General features: G+C 34.3%; 1 protein-coding gene across 2 annotated transcripts; it reads right to left on the bottom strand.

Annotated features, from left to right (window-relative positions):
- Window positions 1–1,091: 1,091 nt before the first annotated feature.
- LOC120328171 (E3 ubiquitin-protein ligase MIB2-like) lies at window positions 1,092–20,198 on the bottom strand. Of its 2 annotated transcripts, none has more exons than XM_039394590.2 (19): window positions 19,960–20,198; window positions 13,626–13,794; window positions 12,661–12,832; window positions 12,165–12,308; window positions 10,996–11,153; window positions 10,743–10,888; window positions 9,723–9,903; window positions 9,274–9,362; window positions 8,867–9,071; window positions 6,900–6,988; window positions 5,962–6,113; window positions 5,704–5,866; window positions 5,184–5,341; window positions 4,830–4,956; window positions 4,317–4,613; window positions 3,384–3,577; window positions 3,038–3,276; window positions 2,715–2,869; window positions 1,092–2,146 (listed from the first exon to the last, which is right to left on the bottom strand). In XM_039394590.2, the coding sequence occupies exons 1-19, from the start codon at window positions 20,125–20,127 to the stop codon at window positions 1,982–1,984; spliced, it is 3,171 nt and encodes a 1,056-aa protein (XP_039250524.2). In that variant the 5' UTR covers window positions 20,128–20,198; the 3' UTR covers window positions 1,092–1,981. The 2 variants fall into 2 exon arrangements, with proteins under 2 accessions (XP_039250524.2, XP_039250526.2); XM_039394592.2 differs by lacking the exon at window positions 19,960–20,198 and adding an exon at window positions 15,703–15,927.
- Window positions 20,199–21,827: the final 1,629 nt, after the last annotated feature.

Below are 21,827 nucleotides of genomic sequence, written 5' to 3'. Positions count from 1 at the left end.
GAATGTGACGCGGGCCACAGATAACGAAGCAGCGGGCCACATGTGGCCCGCGGGCCTGGGTTTGGACCACCCTGCTTTAAAAGGTTATTATGTAAGAAACGGAATTCAACTTATGGTAAATAAACTTTATTTCCGCGAGAACAAAAATGCCTTCTTTTGGTTTTCTCAAAGCGAAGACATTATCTAACAAATATCTATATTATAGTCCAAAAGATCACCGATGCACTGGAAAGTACATATTTATACCCAAAATAATGATTGAATTGTACACCACAGGGGTAATTTCTTTCTGTTATTGATCTTATGGCCTTATTTGGGGTTCTTGCAGAAATGATGAGTTAACACGGAGAAATTTCTAAAAAAAAACTGCTATTCAAATTTATTGTCACACATACTTTAATAAAACGAATTCAGTGGAAAATTTGCAGCTGGCTTCTTTTCCGACTACATTTTCCAAATATACTTTAATCGGAGTGCTAGCAATTCGAAAGTCCATTTGCAGAAGTAGATAGTCTCGCGCAACCTCTACTGATATTCATGAAGTCCATTTAAAAAAAATTTGTTTGCGCAAATATGATGCCATTTTTGAAGACATACCTTCCAAATATGGAAACATCTTGGTTAAGATGTTTTCTGTAAAATCGCCAAGATTCATTTCCAAATACTTCTGCTTAGCTGTCAAATCTGTCTCATCCTATATTAGATTTCGACTGATATGATGAAACCAAATCTCATCTGAAATGATCTGTAATTGCGTGGAGCTATATAGTCGTCAAAATGGAGTTTAGAAAATTTTCACCTTTTTCCCGACTGTTTCGCAATGACGATGTTACAATGCAGACTGTGCTGTGCAGTCATTCGGAATTAACGAAAGTCGGTAAAAAGAAAGCTATCAACCATGGCGAACACAGTTAGACATTCGCATTCATTCTGCACCAATCAGCACCTCCACCATTTCAACTAGTATTGTGGTCAAAAAACTGTGTGAATGAAAATATGGGAGAATGCGCCCTATGTTATTCGGATTCGTAGAATCTGAATTGCGTACAATAGCCTGACGAGAAACCCCAGAATCATAAAACTAAATATCAATAGACGCAAATATACAAATTCATTAAACACAATTACATAAGTAAGGAAAATGCTGAGATGTGAAGGAATCCATCCGCATCCGTGAATTATTGCAAGATTGCGATATTTCACTGTTGATTTAAAATACTTTCAGAATGTTGTGAATCGTTCTAAGTTCCCCTAAACATTATACCACTAAACACTTGTTGTATCAGGCAAATCCTAAACAACAGTTTAATGTCAGGATTACCTCCAACAACTTCCTTGAAATTGGCGGGAGATACATTTATAGTCGCAACAAAACAATAAACGTAGCAACAACAAATTTATTTATCGTCTGCGAGTATATCAACTGTATTGCAGAGACATCACTATCAGTTTAACCACATTTCGAATTTACGTCTGACAGTTAGGGTAGGTGTCATCGTGAGTTTCTGGGGCGGTCAACATGTCCAATGTTATTGTTATTTGTTGCCAATAGCATATAACGCTATAATAAACAAATGCAGTGTAGTTTAATGCTCGTTTATGCAAACGAATTACCAATCTCGTCTAACCAAAATCAGTGCGTGAGAACCGAACAATATGATTCTCTTGTCATAGCTTTCGGGTCGGCCTTTGGAGCCGGAAGATTGCAAACTTCAGTTCTGATCTCGACTTGGAACTGGTTCGAATCAAGCTAAGGTATCTTGTGAACACGATATGTACCAGACCAATAATGTGGCGGCTGAATATTGAAGTGCATTAACCAGACAAAATACTGAATTACAACTCGTGTCAAGTGAGTTAGATCATAGTGTTTTCGCTTCACAATAATACTATATATCGAAACGCCACGTGTCTGTTTCGTAGCCTCTGTTTTACTGCTGCCACTCTTTCTGCTAGCAGAATAGAGTTAGAATTTTCATACTTAATACAATCGGATCGTCCCTGTAATTGGTTTTCTGCAGATAGGACAATGCCTCCTTAAACTATCTGCACAGTCATGGCAAAATCTGTGACCGCATTTCAACGCTGTGTCTCTTTGTTGTTCCATACAAATTATGCATTGATTTGACTCTTGCAGTTCGCGTACCTATAAAAACAAATTTGTAATTTAATACAGTTGTTCCGAACCGTCGGTCGATACAAAAGCTTTTTTTTTGTCAGCCTGCGAGAAATTTCATTGTTTTGTTGCCGGTCAACCGCCTCACAGAAACCAAAAAAAGCAAAGCTACCTTGCTTTTCAGGATAAATATGTAAATCCTATCCTGTACCGTCGTTATATTGCGTGTTTGATAAGTGTGGTATTTATTGCACCAACGCACCTTGGCGCCGAGAAATCACACTTTTATTCCTGGCAAAAGCGCACTGTTAAATATAGCAAGTGTCAAAAAACTAAATGTCTACACATTTGAGGCCACATCGAGCCCCCATGGTGTTATGTTAGTTTCAGTGAAGAAATACACTTTTTTTTTTTAACTTGCATGTACCGGTAATTAAGAAGATGAATCTGAAGCAAAGTATACTTGACACATTACCCCTAACCGCAAAGACATAATTATTCGTTCACTAAGAGTAGAGTATTGCATAACATTACTAATTCCTAATCATTCGAAAGAATTGTACATAATATCAAACTATTCAAATAGGGCAAAGCTAACCTTCTTCTGAAGTTTTATTACTTCAACTTGTTGTTGAATACTGGGTAACGAAGACGGCATTGATATCAATGAAGATAAATCTCTTCCGCTCTCATCAACTTTTTCAGAAATTATTTCATGACATTTAATACATTTCTTCATTCGAACACAACATTCTGAAATTTTTTTTATTGAATATTCAAATTTATCTGGAGCTGTCCTTCTATAAATGAGTTCGATTAGAAACCGATTTTGCATTGTCCAGATATATTATCCTAAACTTCCAGGAATGAAAAATCATTTTAATGAGTGTTATAGAAGTGGACAAAACACTACTCACTCACCAACACAAACTATTTTATGTTGACAGGGTTTAAAAACAACCGTCGCTTTTTCATCCTCACACGACATACACTCTTGTTTCTGTAATTCTTCATCACCTTCAACAGAATTACGCAGACTCTCGCCATGGGGCAAGTCGATAAGATTACTTTGTGCAATCGGCAGAATGGATTCACCATGCTTAGAACACTTCTTCAGAAATGGCTGTGCATCCATATTGAGTTTCGAAAGTTCATGATATCTAGAAACATTCAAAATATGGTTATTTAAAAAATTCCTAAAATCTCTACTTTTCAATATCTATTCGACTCTACTGTTGCTATACATTTGTTAACAAAAAAAACTTACACAGGTTTTCGATGATGATATATCCGTAGAGCTTTAAGAGCAGATTTATCATGAGAAACAAGCTGGAATGCATCTAATAGAAATCCATCATCTGAATTTTGCTCCATTGATGACTTGACTAAGAAACAAGCTATTGCCAGATATACTGAATGCTCAGACAGAGCAGTTAGGAATCGCGACAAAACTTCTAATATCTGAAAGGAAAATTCAAACATACATTTTCTCAGAGTTAGTCACTCTTCAGGATTTTACCCTCGGTTTTCTGATACCTGGAATATTAGTTAGGCTCGTAAATAAGAAACACCAATAAGTGCTTGCAAAAAGCATTACCTCCAAATTGAGGTTCTGAAAATTAGTTAAGGCGAGTGCTAAGAATCTTAAATTTAACATGGAACTTTTTTGCTTTGTTCGATCACTATTGCAAATATTACCTAAACTTGGAATATATCCCAAATCACAATCCAGAACCAGTTTAGAAGCTTGTGGAAAATGCACAACTAAAAATTGCGAAACACAGTCACTACAGCAGTGCTTATACTTGTGAATAGGTGTATATAATTTAACAAAATACCATCATGTCCATCAATTCGATATTGGTCAACTAAGACCAATGCTTCGATCATTGATACTGCTGCACTGTCCAGAAAATAGCCTAGTCACCATGCTTGGCAGTATATGGGCTTTTTTCTATACAATCTAATTTAATTCACTGATATATGGATCTGCTACATGTGATCACTAACTATCCTCTCATAATTATAAATATCGACTATACTCATGAACAAGTTCTTTATAATTTGAGATATGTCAGTTTTGATTTATACCTCGACTTTTGTGTGAGGTTTCTCCTTTCAGTTTCGGTTCTTCGACCTTGCCTTAGGTACCGTAAATATTTCCAAAAATCACTATAAGGCAGTTTAATTTGATCCATACCTCTTTCCAATCTGAAGTCGTTGGAAAAAAAGAAGTCATCAATGTGGTGTAATCAGATGTATCGACCATTGTCTCTGTATCCATTGAAGATCCAATGTCATTTTCCTCCATTTCAGTGTCCGGATTAGCGTACTTTTCCAAGGCTGCATGTACACATGACTTATTGTCCGTGGTTAATAAGTCGATTCGTGAACCTTCTTTTACCAAAATCTCAACAATAAAAGCAGATCCTTCTGAAGCAGCTATGTAAAGTGGAGTTTGCCAAGATTCATCAACTTTGTGTAATAAAGATGGACACTAATACAGAATATTGGAAAAAAGAATACATGAGGATGGCACAACTGATTTCAATTTTTAATGCAATATATGAAGGATGAAAGTGAACAACAGTATTTCTCATTTTACAGTAACAGAACATGTTTTATCAAACCTTTTCTTAGTGCATGTACTTTATTTAATTGCTGCATTCAGGGAAATATTTTGTAGTCCTATTGAAAAAATGAAAATAGTAACCTTTTTGGCCAAAACGCTTGTGACGGCTTCATGTTTGTTTAATACACTGATGTGAAGCGCAGTGAATCCATTTTCTCGCGCATTCATTGCTAGTTCAGAAAACTTTTCCAATATCACTTCAGATGCACTGAATAAAGTTTAAAAACTTTGTTTGTTTGTTATTTACTATAAAGGTTTATGGTTTTATGACCACATCTCAATTGCTGTACTTAATTGCAAAGAATCCTTCAAAATTTTCTTCTCAGAGTAAACAAATTCCAGAATTTGGAAATGTAAAATATAAACATAATATATGAACATAATTTTATAGAACGTGATTGTTCGTATGATTAAACCCATACTATGCCAACATACCGAACTCGATTTTTCATAGTAGCTTTAAACAGAATGTTAAATCCTCGTTCATCTTGTTTATTTACATCATAATTACTTTGTGATAATAGTAATCTCATCATATCAGCATTGTCTGTGTTTCTCACACAACAATGTGCCGCCGTATCTCCCTCGTTATCCTGGCAAAATGATTTATTAGACTTCAGTTTTGCTGAAGAGTAAGTTTGAAAATCTTTCAAACATCGATCAACACTTATTGTAGGAAAAATAAATGACTCCACTGCTCCTAGTTTGTCAGTGGTTGTATGTAAGTCTTATCTTAAATTCATAGAAAATTATCAACAAAATTGAAGCGGGAAATATGTATGTTTATAGTATACCATGCTCAATTTAGATAAACAGGAATGCAATCCTGCCATTGTCATACATGGTTTAAGGTCTAGGTAGAAATGTATGAAGTCTAGAAGAATAGATATACCGGTACATATATAAAAATGATATTAAAACTCAGTGTAAACAAATCTAATGATCATTTCCAAACCTGCATATTTACATCACATCCTGTTTCTAATAGCAATTTTGCCCATTCAACATTATCTTTTATAACAGCTATATGTAGTGGAGTTTGCTTTTTTTTGTTTGCAAGGTTTACATCTTCAGTTGTTGATTGTGCTTGAATTAGCCGAACACATTCATCGTTACCACTATTCAGAAAATAAATATATTAAGTTATAATATCCCATGTCCAAATTTTTATGGCCTAAATAGCCTGATTGCATCGAAAAATCTGACAACTCACCCAAGAATAGCATAATGAAGTGCTCCATCACCCTCACTATCCGTAAGAGATATTAGTGCCGACTTTTCAAGGAGAAAACGAACAACTTCTGTATGTCCTTTGTAAGCCGCAACTTGAAGTGCAGTTCGCCCATTCTTACATTGGGAATTTACCTTCAAGCGGTAGAGAATTAATTTTTTTTAAATGCAAATAAAGAAAGAGCAAATATTGTCTCAAAGTCAAACTGTTTTGATATCTGAATACTAACAAATACCTATACTGGGGTGGGCAGTTATATAGACTTTGCAATGTTCAATACCATTAATCCATAATTCTCAGCTGGAAAACTAACACATACAAATCATCTTGGAGTAATTCTAGTAGTCAGATCTAACAGACCAGTCACAAATTAATTGCCGAGACAACCTCTCGACAGTTTGCATCTGTTTCAATGTTGAACCTTTTTTTTTTTTTATGTACATTTTCGCACACCGAATAGGTTATAAAATCATTTATGGTATATAATTAAAAATAGTTGAATTCAAAAGTTTTTGCTAGCACCAAAAAATTGACCAGAAATTAACAAATATTTTGGTTCAGAACGTTGCCAATTGCTTCATAATATCTCTATATATACATTTTGTTTCCAAATAATAAAACACAGCAGCGACGAACGCTCCAACCAAACTCAATTTTTGTGTATTTCTATTTTTTGAATGAGATTAGATAAAAATAGCCAATGTTTGTGCATTGGTCTCTTGTCCTCAAAATTGATAATTTTTTGCCTAGAAAGTCAAAAAAAATAATAAAGAAATAGCCTTCTGTTATTTTTCAACATTTTGTCACTTCCTATTCTAACAAATAAACATTTGGTTAAGGGAATGCTGATTTTTGTTCCGATATAGTGAATTGGCAAAAATTTGTGAGTACTTCATGTGTCAGCTAAAAAATATAATTACCAAGTTGGCATATGTGTGCAAAAGCTTCTTAATTACCGGCAAATTACCATGAAGGGCCATGTTGACAATTTCCAATGAAGCTTGAGTACCTAAAAAATATTATTCAACAAAATTACAGGCAAACTATGGCCAATAGTCAGATACAGTGATACCTCGGTAGTTGAATGACTGGACTCTCAAACATTTCGGTAGTCGACCAAAAAACAAATAAAAAATGTTGTGGTACTCAAACGGAAATCCAGAGATTGAACACACGACCGGGTGAAATGACGCCAACTCCCCCCCCCCAAATTTTATCCGAGCCGCGCCTGTCGGCTGCCGCTCGACCATTCAATTAACATCAGTTGGCGTCAGAAAGTAAGAGGGATGCCACGTGTTGAGAAACTTTTGTGATTTAGAGCTTCTTCTTGCCTTGTTGCCGTTTATCATGGCTCCAAAGAAAAGTGATGATAAAGCGACAAAGGAGAAAAAAACAGTGAGAACAACTATCAAGATTACTAGTTACCTATTTAAAACTATTTTCTTACAATATGTTGCACAAGAGCGCTATCGCGCCACCTCACACCTTTGTAAAAAGGTGCATGGCCGCTCATTTAATATGTGGTCTTTGAACGCACCGCCAATCCTGCGCTTGGGTTTTGCTCGCCCTCCCCTTCAACGTTACGCCCTTATTATTATCATAGGTGTTCTCACTTTTGTGCAACCTAATTCATTTTTGTTACAATTTAATATGTCGCTCCCGTTGCCAAAATCATTCAATAGTGTTCGAGTGCTTGAAGAAACGAAAGTGGCAAACAAACTGTATTTCATTACAACAATTGACTATTATCGCTGATAACACTAAACATTGAATATTTATATCGAATCGAATAATTCAAATATTTTTAACGAATTGTCGAATATCGGGTATTTTCAATATATATACAATAAGTTGGTTTTTTATATTCCTGGCAAAACTATGCGTTCACATCGGCGGAATATGTTAAAGAAAATTAAGGAGTGAATTCAGAATTTTAATCTGATTTTTATCTTTTGCGTCGGCTTCGATCTTATTATTATTGTTGTTTAGGTGCAAGTTTTATTAATATTTTGAGTATTTTGGAATGCGTACGAACATATTGAAATAATTACCATTGTTTCTTATGGCAAAAAAAGTTTCGGTACTCGAACAAATTGGTAGTCAAACACCAATCCCAAACGAATTATTTCTACTACCGAGGTAAAAACTGTGTAACATTCTACCGGTATATCCAAATTATCATATTACCCATTGCTCATTTTAAAAATACTCATTGGCTAAGATATCATCATCGGGATTTTACCAGCATTGTCACAATACACCCAATTAGCAATAAAAAATGGCAAATCTATTAATTGTCTTTGGTTATTTTCAATAAAATAAATACCTTCTTATATTTTCGGACTTGTGAGTGGGTATGTAAGAGATAGATATGCGCTTTTTTGTTTCTCTTTTATGAATGAGCAAATTTATGAGTTTTGTTTTCATTAAAGATTCAGTTCAGGAAGTGAAAAATTTCTAATGAAACGAAATTTTAAATGGCCGACCAGCACGCATCTGGTACCTAAACTATCGTTATGAAATACCTACCAGAACAAGCACCCTATTATAGTCTAGAATCCCATCCTCAAAATCGTAATTTTAGTATTACTATGGAAATACCCAAGTTATAATGGTATGCAATAATACTAGTCTGGTTAAGAAAAAACGGGCTCCCATTGAGTCCCATATATTTAGCATGGTGCTAAATGTGAAAAAGATGCCATGGTAGGCAAACTGCAAGAAGTATGTTCGTGAATCAATTTCGCACATTACTATTATTTCTTAACATGAACGATCAGACCAACATAAAGAAACTTTTATATCGGTTGATGTAACTAAAGTTTCGAATTCATAATTACAATGATACCTGATATAACCAATATAGTCATTAATTAAGTGCTCTTACTTTGTTTATCAGTGACAATTTCATTTAAAGGTACAGGAGGTGATACAGTCAATTCGCCAGTGACAGAACTGCTGTTTGTTCGCCCCGCTGTCATATTAAAAACTAGACAAGCTGGATTAAAAGTCCACTGCCTCTGTGATGAAAACTCAACTCTAACATCACCATCGGCATACACTTCTGCAATAACACCTTTTTGGCCAAGACACTGAAAGAAACAAAGTAAAGAATAAAAGGGCATCATATGAAATTTGAAAACATTCAAATATGTCAAACACTCAGTATGTGTCTCGCATTTTCTATATTATTTACAGGGGGAAAGATATTTGTAAATTTAGGGGATTGCAGCAAAATATTAGGATTAGGTGAGTCCAAGTAAATTAGCCTATTGATCAAATAATATTGTTTACCTCTTTCATTTTTTCATTCCAATTACCGTGCTCTGATGATTGCATTTGCTTAACTTTGGCATAATCGTCAATAACAATAACCTGATTTCCTGTTGACAATATAACATCATGTATTTACTCCTATTTTTCAGTTTTGATGAAATTTACAAAGTGGAAACTTATTTCATACCTCATGTTAGGAGATTGGCAGATTGAACTATTTTTAATTTACTAATGTGCATAAAACAGCTGAAGCTGATACCAATTAAGATTGTTTAAATCTAAATTGTGTAACACATTCAAAATGCATGCACGAAGTATCAAAATCATATAAAGTAAAACGAAAACTAAACAGCAATGCTTTCTGATATTGATGAACATCATAGTTGAAATCCTCAAGGAATTCATCATGTATACCTTGCAGCTAAGAATTTTGGATACGATTTATTCATAAAAATCCACTTATCAACCTTCATTTATTTTTGTTAATGCATCTGGATTGATAGTCCATCTGTTACTATCAGTAGCTGATGAGACAGACGGTGTAGATGATACTTGTGGAGACGATGATTGTGTTGGCATCAATTTATATTGAACTCTGACATCCCCAGTGTTAGTTATACGATGAACAACACCAACAATTCCAATTAACTGCAAAAAATGCGCAGTGTGAAAGTAATTCCTATTCAATGAAAACATCATGACAATCTAATTTAAAAACATTGTCAAATATTGTGATCCAAAATAAGTATGCGCTAGTAACACTCGGCTTGCATATTATTTTACGGATTTACGAATCTTATTTTCAGTTACGTCGGTAAATGTTGAATTACGTAAGGGCAAAACGCACATATTCCTAGTGAACATCTCCCAAAACGTTTCCTCTGGTTTAGTTTCGTGCTGCACAACTATTAATATACCTCGTGAACAAACGTTGAAGTCGAAATGAGAATTTTCAAAAATGGATGCGCCTCCGTGAAAAGTCAAATGTATGTAGAACTACCGGTAAGCGAGTTGGAATACGGCGAATAGCATGTAATCTAATGCCTTGGTTATATTCTGCAACATATATGCTCTTATTTCTACAAGTTGAGAAATATGCAACTCTGCTTGTTATTATATTATGGCGGAATTTACCCGGGTGTTTAAACGGTGCGTCTAATCATTACTTGATATATGCGGAATCGGGGGCGCAGATTTATTCGAAGTTTTAACAAATAATGTTCACTTTTATCTGCTTTCGCAAATAACAGTTGTTTATTCCATCGCAAATATTCTTGTCCGTTTCATTTTGTTTACCCAGTATCAGCTTATTCAAATAATTTAAATGTACCGAAATGCTTGCAACACATGTCGTCTTGATTCCATACTTTATGACCACAGAAATGTATAAGTGCGATGTATGTGAAACTATTGCAATAACGTGGTCAATTAGCAGTAATTACGGAATAGATTTTGTTCGAATATGTACAAGCCATGTCAACACTCACGTTTGCCATTTTAGGATTCCATCCTCCATGCCCTTCCTGCATTTGTCTGAGAACATCAATAGATAAACAGACAATGACTTTGTCGCCGACATTAAACGGACACAGATTTGGAGGTTGAACAAGAGCCAGATTTACCACATCTTGTCCTAAATATTCATTAAAAGTAAGTAGACACAGTTGAAATGTTCTCTTACAATATTTAAAAATGTATAGAAAATAGGCCCTGTAAATAAACTTATAGTTGAAATCCTACCTGCGACTGGGAGGTGATCTTTGTAATATAATGGACCTTTGCCTGGTGAAACATACTTGACATCCATTTTTCCTCTGTGTCCAACCCTGTATACATTGGATCGGTTGCCGTGCCAAGATACAGACGCCACACTTGCATCAGACTCATTTTGCCATCCTCTGTTAAAAGAAAAACAAAGTGAAACATCGGTTATACTAAGATATATATGCTGAAAGAAATCGTACAACAATACCAAAAAAGCTAACGATATTAAATCATCCGATAATATGAGATTCTTCTAAAAATCAGCACAATTAGCCTACATATCAATAATTTGCATTGTCGAAAATTATTTTATTTTTCACATAAATGTGAATTAATTTTTAATATTAATTTTTTTGAAGTTTTTTAAGGAGGGGTTTTCATACCTTTCTATGAATAAGACCAAAAATAACAGGCCTCACCAAATAATTAAAGAAAGAAAGCCAATACGTAATACGTTTCCTAACTAAGTCAAAATTGTACATTGCCCTATCTAGGGATGGTCAATTGAATTTGTCGGATGTGAATCCCAAAGTATTTAAATCCAAAAGAATCTGAATACAGAATTCGGTTACTTCAGCACCATGCGACAGTTTAATCAGAGATAGACTAGCTTTTTCTTTTGCAATAAAACCAGAGTCAAAATCTCTCCTATTTGATTGTTTGCGTTTGCTCGCAAAGCACATGCCCTTCCATATTATTAATACCTTAATGCTGATTTATATCTATTTTTTTGCACCTCACTTTTTACTATCAAAATCTATAATGCAAGTATTAATTTAGCCTATCAGTATTTGAGATTACATAAATAGGCAGGTATAATTTCAAGTCGAAAATAAAATGTATATTGCCAAAATTATGAAAATTTCTGCTTTATAAATTTTCAATCCAGCCCTGTGGTGGAAGATTTCCCCCTATTTTCTTATTTGCTGCAAAAAAAACGTGAATCAGGATTCAATATTCTGGATTCGAATTAACTATTCTAGAATAATAAATTCATATGTAAAGTAATTGAGCATTTCTTTCAATACTCAAAACATTTAATTTTAAAATGTCATTCGACCCAAATCATTTTCATCCAGACTCCTATGTAGGAAATGAAGTTATTGAAAACAGGCACATATTGAAGAAGGGAAAATTTGTCTTACCGTGTTTCGGTAACAATCCCAATGCTACCTTGGCCTCCATCTTGATTTCCCCAAATCCAGTCACAGCCTCTGACAACCTTTGCACCCGGAAAAATTCCATAAGCTCGACTCTTTCGACTTTTGGCTCGTTTATGAATCAAAACACTAGAAATTAAAGTAAATTGTTTAAAATGGGGCGAAATGTAATCACCAATAGAACGTTGTGACCCAAAATTTAGCACCAGAAAGTTATATTTGGGTATCTTATTCTAAATCTCAAATAACTACAAATTCAACTATTAAATCACTTAGATCAAAAATTAGTGTCACGTCAACTTTTTCACAAAATAAATGAAGCATATTGTGGAGACATATCAATGAGTTCTCTTATAAACAGTTGCATTCTGAGGTTTATTCATCTTTAAATATAACTACTGTTTAATATAACAATAAAATAAAGGCTAAAAATGTTCTATGATCTGAACAAACACAAATAATGGAAACAAATCATATTTACCCTGTTGAATTATTCGACAAAAATCTTCTAAACTTGTGTTGCAAATTGTGTACATTATCCATATAACACTTTGTACAAAGGTCATAATCGTCACATTGGGTACATTGCCATCTAATACCCTTAATGCCACGACGACCACACCCATCACAACGTTTGTTGAAATGTTTAACACCTGAGGAAGAAAGCAATAAACATAAACAACAAAAAATCAGAAAATGAGTATAAATTTAATTCTCAGTTAAATGCCAATATAAATAGTGCTGGCAGCAACAACAGTGAGTTGATTTATAACAAGAGAGCTATGCTCAAATATATGGACACGTAGCGACACCCAATGGCAATAATTTTGATGACGTCATAGCAAAAAAAAGTAATAGCCTTCTGAAGAAAATTTTTATCTTTAACCACTGAAAATTTCAAAGCAATTGGTCCAGTAATCAAAGAGAAAAGCGACTTTTGAAAAACGTGTCAAAGAACAAGAACAACAACATAATATTGAAACGATCTCTATGTCCACTACGTGTCCAAAAATACAACTTTAATAGTTATCAAACTTATCAAACTCTGAAATAATCTCATGTTGCCATAGCTACCAAAACTTTAATTTAAATGTTGTTGTGATTGTTGCTACTAGCGATAGAAAACAAAAGTGAAATACATTAAAAATATAATTTGGGGGCAGATTAAGAAGACTTTTAAAAACAGAAAGATCCCTATCCTGTTATGCTGTAAAATTTCATTTTTACCAAGTATGCTCTCCTTCTCAAATATTCCGACTTGAATTATACAGCTGTTGATTATAATTAATTATAATATAATTATAGATATTATGAAAGTTGTACATATTTCACATATAAACAATGGATTGGGATAAATTTAGATTAGAACATTCAGACACTAATTTAGGTCTAATTATTTTTAATTTCATCTTTCCACTGATCAGTCGTGACACCAGCACGTCTTACCTGAAGGGGCGCCATCGAAGACTAGCAAATCGAATGCATCTTCAAGCCCCACACGATAATTCGTACGCCTGCCGTTGTCCCAGCGAACCATAACAGTTTTATCAGGCAGCAGTCTGTTACCAGTGTGTCCAACTTCAACCACTGTTCCAACGTGTCCATCACCACCATCCTGATATTAAAATAATATGAGCCCGACTCAGAGATATTATATATTATGTTTGATTATATAATTAACAATAAAAAGGATTGAATTAAGAATAATATGGTGAAGCTTTCACATGGCTAAGTTTTGTTTCAAACCCAGCTGTAGCTTTCAGTGCACAAGCCGACATCGGTAAGCTTAGTTCCGTCACTTACCTCTATCTCACAAGTATCAAGCCTTGTGTTATTACCGATATCGCAGATGGAAATTTTTGTTTTACCCGTGAAAATATACGCTCAGTGGGAAAATGCAAAAGGTAATAAAACTATGATCAAAGCAGTGACCTACTTTGACTATATCCTGTACTATATCAGAGTAAACAATAACGTTTTCAAATACTATCAAATTAAGCGATCGTCGTCATTACGACGCTAAAGATAAATCGAATGAAATGGATCCGAAACCCAAATTTCTAAATGCCTATGAAGTATTGAAACTCAGAAGCTTGAGAAGCAGAAGTTTTTCAAGTCGGCCCAGGTTTTAATCTTATGGCGGCTTTGATCGTCCTCATCTATGCTCATAAATTAATTCCCCCCGATTAAATTGAACAATATTATCATCAACGACACGCGGATAACGACTCAAAATAATTGCTGAAATTCGGTAAGGTTTTAAACAATATCATCTACACTGGAAACGATCGTTGCGCAAGACACTGTAATTCGCAAGTAAGAAAAAAAATTTCGCATTCTGCTTCGTTTCGACCGAAACTCAAGATGAACAAACAAAATTAATTATGCGCGCAACGTGCCCCTTTTTTCGTGTTATAGGTTTTACAGCCGTGGCCGCACATGACTATCCTTTATTATGATGAAATATAAGTTATGATTCTTGTAAAGAATGAAAATTAAAAACGCTATTCAGCATTTGTAGTATTTGAATACATTCGACTATTCGATCCGATCTGGCACACGCATGGACATGCATGGTAATGAGAACGCCAAATAAAACGATAGTAACAATGCTCAGCAAAAAAAAAAATTCAATCAACAATATATATATATCGATTTTCATTTGGAATAGAATCCATTTAAATGGTTTATTGTACTGTATTGTATTAATTCTGACAGCAATGGCATGGTGTTTTGGTCACGATATACGAATCAATTTACGGTAATGGAAAGTTGCTCTAACATACAACTTATAACGAAATACGCGAGAGTACCTGCTCCCGACAAAATACTTGAATGACAGTTCGAACGATTAGAACGCATATCTGAAAATATATATTTCAACCTACACATAACACAAAAAAAAGATCGAATGGAAGATTAATAAGGTCAAATTTATTCACAGTGACGTAACGCGAGAGTTTGAGCAAATTATTCATCTCTACAGCTACTGACCCACCTTTTACACGCTTCCTATGGAAAATTTATGCTATAAAGAGGAAATACGCCCTAAATGGGTTGGCGGAAAACCATCTGCAACGCCCGCTGCGAGAATCTAGTTTCCCAAGAACGGACTTTGGAGAAAACGTTTTCGAGTCTAATTGCAGTATCTCTATTGTTAACTTTCAAATGACGTCGCATGCTGTCCTAAACTGAATACTGATTACCTCACGAAAAACATATTTTCTCCGCACAATTTTAAAGCTAAATTTTTTTCACAGAATAGTTTTATTTTCAAAATATAAACTGCAAAACTCACAAAAATACATCAACCTTTATTTCTTTGTTTGCGAAATGGTTATATCGAGCGAAAGTATATTCACGCAGTTTCTTCGAGGACTATTTTCTCCTGGGAGAATATTTTCTCGTAAGTTGATCATTCCCGGCAAGACAAGTTCTTTCTGTCAGTTCCTTTTTAGTAGTTTGTCGACAGAAACGACAATACAATACAACAACAATATAGCACAACCATTGAGATAAAAACCTGGTTTGTTTTCAGGCAGGGGATAACTTGTCCCATATTTCTTCCTTTCCGTATTGGTCGACAACTTCGTTCAATCGCGCGATTTTTTATTTCCAAATTATCGACCCAAAATGTGGTCTCGCCATATTTTCAATTATTTATTATCAGTGCAACGTCTCAATGCCTTGACCAAAGTATGGTTTTTATTGAAGCTACTGTCGAACTTTCTAAACAAAGACAGTTATATTTTCGAATTACAATGTTTCAAGTAAAAAATTATCAAAATCAATAAAAAGCTCAAATCTGGTGATTTATATCCACTTTTACAGATTTTTCATGTATTTCACGTCAGATAGGACCCAACAACTTTCCAAATTATACACAAACACCACGCGCAACCCGATAAAGGGGTTTGGAAAGTTAATATCATTTATTAAATATAATTATACCTTAAAGTAGCAGTATACCAAAATAATTCATATTCCTAACAAAAGTTGTTTCCTCGGTCGATTACGACAGGGTTTCTCGAAATTTCATTAACTGCCTTCATGCAATTTAGTACGCGAACGTAAATCTCGAACCAAAAACAACCTCCACAATCCATCACAGACCACGCTTGGGAAAGGTGTAGCTTCACTGATATTATTAAGTAAAATAAGAGCGATCCAATAAGCAACATAATTTCGTAAAAAACTCTCGATAGATGAAATGCGTCCCCGCTCCGACATGAATGCCTAAATCAAAGTTTGAGGCGAATATAGATCAGCTAATGTTATTTGTTCATGCTACCCTCTAACTCTTTCTTCTGTCGAAGCTCGCAAATGTAAAAGGGGAGACAACAAACTGAAATTGCTAATCGAAGAACAGGAAAAGGCATTATGCGTGCGTGCGTGTCCTTATCATTTATTTAGTAGGTGCAATAAGAGTCGAGAAACTACGACTCGATTTATTAAGGCTTCAATGCATGGTAGGAAAGACGCCTTGTCGGACCAGCCTGCACACAAATACCGAAAGTGAACATATTCTATAAGAATAACATAATCTCGTTACACGAAATAGCAAGCACATTTGTAAGCTTTCGTTAGATCATAGACTAACTTCTTCACACAAAACAAGATTATAATTTATAAGTTTATTGAACAGCGAATAATCATTCGCATACGGATCAGAAGTAGGAAGTAGACAAGGAGAAAGAACCTGCAGTTCAATAAACAATATCCTAATGCTTACCATAAACATATTCTGTAAAAAATTTCCGATAATAGAGCCTAGCAGACAAAAATTGATCAAGTGTTAGATTGGCAGTTACGTGTGCCGAATTAAAAACTACAAGTTTGTTTTAGAACGCAACTTTTTCCGGGAGGCCTCATATATAGAACAATTTGTCCGTGCCAGAGGCGTGCAACTTGCGGACCGCGGACTTGTTCATCTGACACGATGAACAACACACGTCATTGCTATATTTCGCTACGTCACACTGCGATGAAATTTCGTCTAGACAAACAGTAAAACGTCTTCCCGTTGCCGAGCACATCCGTTATTTCGTTGTCAATTCCAAGTGGTCTTTTTCGGTTTTTGCTTTAAATTTCTGTCATATATATCTAAAATTCCATATTCGGACGAGCTAGCCTCTTCAAATAACATTTACATAATGCAATATCTAACTTAGTCCTGAATACAGGGTTAATTTAAGTAACTACATAACTGTATACCAAGTAGAGCTAGTCATTACTGGAATACAGAGCGACAGAAAAGTTTAGCTTGGTAATTTAGTTCCCAAATGGAGTCAAATGTGTTTATAATCATGAAATTGTCTGAAAAGGTTATTTTTTATTATAAACTGGTATGGCTCTGTGGGCATACACTGACTAATTTTCATAGTGTTAGCTTTACATTGAGTTCATAATTTTCTGTTTAGATAACTTTTAGATAACTTTTCGAGGGAAATCTTCAAACGTTTTTCTGCGATTTGTCAGGTGTTGTTATAACGATGAAATAGAATCGGCACTTTGTTTGTTATCTGTGCGAGCGCGTTTTGCAAGGCTTCCACTTACCGTTATTTACGTATTCATTACCAGCTACGTCGAAAAATTGAGAATTACCGTAAAGCCGCAATTATTAATCAAACGCACTCACATTTAGAAATCCGTACCATAAAGGGTTTACTTCAGCCAAACACTCCGGTCCTGCACTTCGAGAACGGAATTGAAATCAAAATTTGATTGTGTCCTTTTATATGGATCGTGTTAGACACAATTTAGTATATTTCTTGAAAACTATTGATCAAATAAACGGAAAGTAATATTGAACATGGTGACGGTTCACGCGTCTGGCATAGATCCAACCAAGGTCAGATATTAAATAAGTTGTGTTCATAAATTGTCGCATGTTGAAAAACAAACTGATTTATTCGAAAGAAAAATAACTATCTCCCGTTTTTCCGCAAATATTTTTGATAATAATAGTTAGAAGAATCGACTTTTTTAGGGTATGATTTTCTGTTGCGCAAACAATCCAACGTGTGGCTGATACCACGATTTAAAATGCCTTGCCGTATTAATTCTGTTTAACGTAACTCACGGTTGCGTCGACTTACGATAAATATCTAAAGTTTAAATACCACGACAATCTGCGGACATAAAATGTGTGGTAAAGTACCACAGCAATGACATGAAACGTGTGGGAACCTGGCCTATAATTAATTTTTGATTCGTATTTTTGCGATCTTGCGGAGTCGTTATCGCCGTTAAAAATACCAAGATCCGCAAAAGAATCGCAAAGAATACTACCGGTATTTATTTTAGTAAAATATTAATTTGATTAAATAGGCTATACATTAGTTAGCTTATATTCTTATATTCATCATAATCGGGAAAAAAGTGGGATGTGGCACAACGGTAATTTAACAAAAGATAAGAAGGTAGATCGCGAGCACAATTCACTGTTTCAACTTCGATGACTATTAACTATATTTCAAAATTTTTCAACATATCATAATGTGTGGCGTAGACACATGAAATTATCGTTTTTATTTGTCAAGGTGCTACTATAACAAAAGTTATGGTGCTTTTCGTGTACTGATGATTTTAACTAATAGCAACAATCTATTAAAAATTGAACATATCTGGTGGTATTTTCCAATTTTCTTACAGAAATTTTAATGTGATGTCTTCTTTGTCAAAAATTCAACACTTGGTGAAATTCAAACACCCTCATTTCAGATTCATTTATGTATACTTGGTTCAAATCTTCTACTTGTCTTTAGGAATCTTTCACTTATATGTAGATTATGAATTAATAAGGTGTCATTTACGCAAATATTATTAAAACCCATAGCTCCCTACGATTTCTCACGCCCAATGATCAGAAAGCAATGAAAAGTGCTATCATAGAGAAATACATCCAAGCATACAACATCTATGACGATTTGAGTTTTCGATGAAGTGTACTGGAATTTCAAGGAGTAAGGTGACAGTTATTGGCAAATCCACTGAAACTTATATCTGCACAAAGCTACACACAGCTAAGCTATTTTATGAGTTGTTTAAGAATGTGAGTTTGTATATCTGAAACGAACTAGTTGCGGTAGTTATTTTTGCATATTTAGTAGGCTGGATTTGGGAAAGGTTTAATGATGTACAACTGTTTCAGAGGACGTTCCTCAAACTCTTGGAAAAGCTCCACCAAACCCTAGGCCCTAGGGGTACGATTGTACCCATATTAAGAAACATGATATATATATATAGGAAAGAAAAAACATCTAATGAAAATCTTAACTATTGCGTGTCATATTTATGTCATCTAGTGAAGCCATTGGGTGATGCCTTTTGAACATGGAAGCCCAAAAGAGCTTGATTTTAAAAAATAAATTGAATAACATTATCTGATAAAGATATGAAGTAGTGAATTAGGTGTTAAGGAAGCAGACATCTGATTGCAGTGTACTAATTATTACATATTACCGGTAATGTCAACATGTATGTCCTGACTCAATATTTTGTCATCTGTTGGAGAGCTATGGAAACTAATGTCGCAGTCAATTCGGCTACCGAACGTTTGCACTTTATCAAGATTTAGGTAGAAAAATGATTTTACAAAATTCGAACTAGTTTTTATCAAGTTCAGTTTTTCACATTTTTTAAATATTTTAAATATGTTATTGTAACGAAAGTAGAAAGGTTTCAATTTCACGCCTTGACCTTCGGTCTGATGTATAGCAAAAGAAGGCAAAACTATTGTACATTTATATTATAACAAAATCATTATTTCATATATTACCTGATCACCCCATTTCCAGTCCGGCCCACGAATAACACGGTATCCGACTTCGACCATGTTACCAGATATTGCACATTGAAGAAAGCTAGTTGATGAATTTATATTTGATGAGTCAAAAAATTTTTCTTCATTGAGAAATTTTGGAAAACAAGAAAAATCACAGCCCATATCACTAGTTGACTATGATATTCGCTAAAACAGCTTCATATGAAATATATATTATATATCCAGTAGATCTGAAACAACATATATAGACATATTTCAGTATTTTTTTTTATATAAGCTAATACTGTAATACCTGTATGTCTTCGCCCTTTTTTAGGGAAAATTAGAATTAGTTTTACCCTCAACAATTTAGTGATGGAATACCACCAGCAACATTTTTGCAAATGTATTTATTATGGCAGTATGGAGGTGCTAACTGCAAATCTCTTACTGCAGTACTGCTGTACTGTCTTACAGGATACAGATAAAGTTCAAATCAGAAAACTAGGCTATAAAATGCCACCTTCAAACAGGTCACAGAAAACTGTATTAACTCAGAATCGAGAAGTTTAAAAGTACCGGTACCGGTATGCTATGCTTTTCAAAAAGAAATATTTGGAACAGAAATCCTTGGATTTTTTGGAGAACTCAGTTTACAGTTTGAGGAATGTGATTAATAGTGTACAGTACCAGTATCGGTAGCTTATATGTGTATATTGGAATGCATTACGGCTTCCTCCACCATAAATTCCCTGCATCTGCAACAAATACGGTACCGTACCGGTAACTGGCTAACTAATCTCATACCGGTACCGGTACGGTAACCGAACAGCAGGACGAGACACCGTGGTTTGCCAAACGATTAAGGCATCTTATCGACTTTCCTTTCCCCGGTAGTCTATAATCATGTAAATGCTATCTATGTCGCTGCGTGTGATATTATACGGTACGGTACCGTACTGGTGTAAATTCAGAAATTGCTCAAGCACTTTTTTTTTTTTTTTTTTTTTTTTTTTTTTTTTATAATATATATTGAAAAATAACAAATAAAATAATATCAAAAAGAATTACCAACAGTACATTATTAATATGTTAAACATGTTTTTCATGGTTGTTCCAAGGAAGAATTCATCACCGTTCATTTTTTCCATAATTCCATTTTTTCATAATCATCATTTATAAGATTACAATTATTTTTAAGATAAAGCATGTAAATAAAAGTTTTTCCAATTATTATTTATCTAATAAGTACATACACTTGTATAGACATACATACACTTGTATAGACATTTGTATCAAATATATTCATTCCTTTTTTTTTTTTTTTTTTTATTTATAAAAACAGTCAATATTATCAATACTAGTCAATCTTAAAAATGTACTATCAAAAGCTATGACATTACCGACTTTTCTAACAAGTTTTCAATTCTTCCATCCTCCAAAAAGCTATTTTTCATATTTGATGCCATATTTTTCAGCATCCCTCTAATTTTACATTTAAAAATTATTCTCATAACTGATTGGAAATTATCCAAATCTTCAAATATTATTTGATTCCTGAATTCCCAAATAGCTGCCTTTCCACATGCAACTATCATAATAACTGACAGGTCACATGTATTTTGTGCAAGCACCATTGACAACATAAGCCAGCAAGGACTTTTTACGCAGTTGAGGGTATTCCCCAAAAAGAAAACAACAGTGCGGAAAGAAACGTCAGTGCGGAAATGACAGGAGTCTGCATTTCTATATCGGAGTCCGGAGAGTATTCATTTAAAAACAAGGCCACTTAACAAGTATCAGATATTAAAAATAGTCATGATAATACAAATAAACAATATACTTAATCTCATATACCTATATGTCGTTCTGGGATTACGTCT

This window comes from Styela clava, chromosome 7 (genome assembly GCF_964204865.1).
Source record: "Styela clava chromosome 7, kaStyClav1.hap1.2, whole genome shotgun sequence".
Lineage (NCBI taxonomy): Eukaryota > Metazoa > Chordata > Ascidiacea > Stolidobranchia > Styelidae > Styela > Styela clava.
The sequence above is the reverse complement of the archived record's forward strand: the minus strand, read 5'-3'. Positions and strand labels throughout refer to the sequence as shown.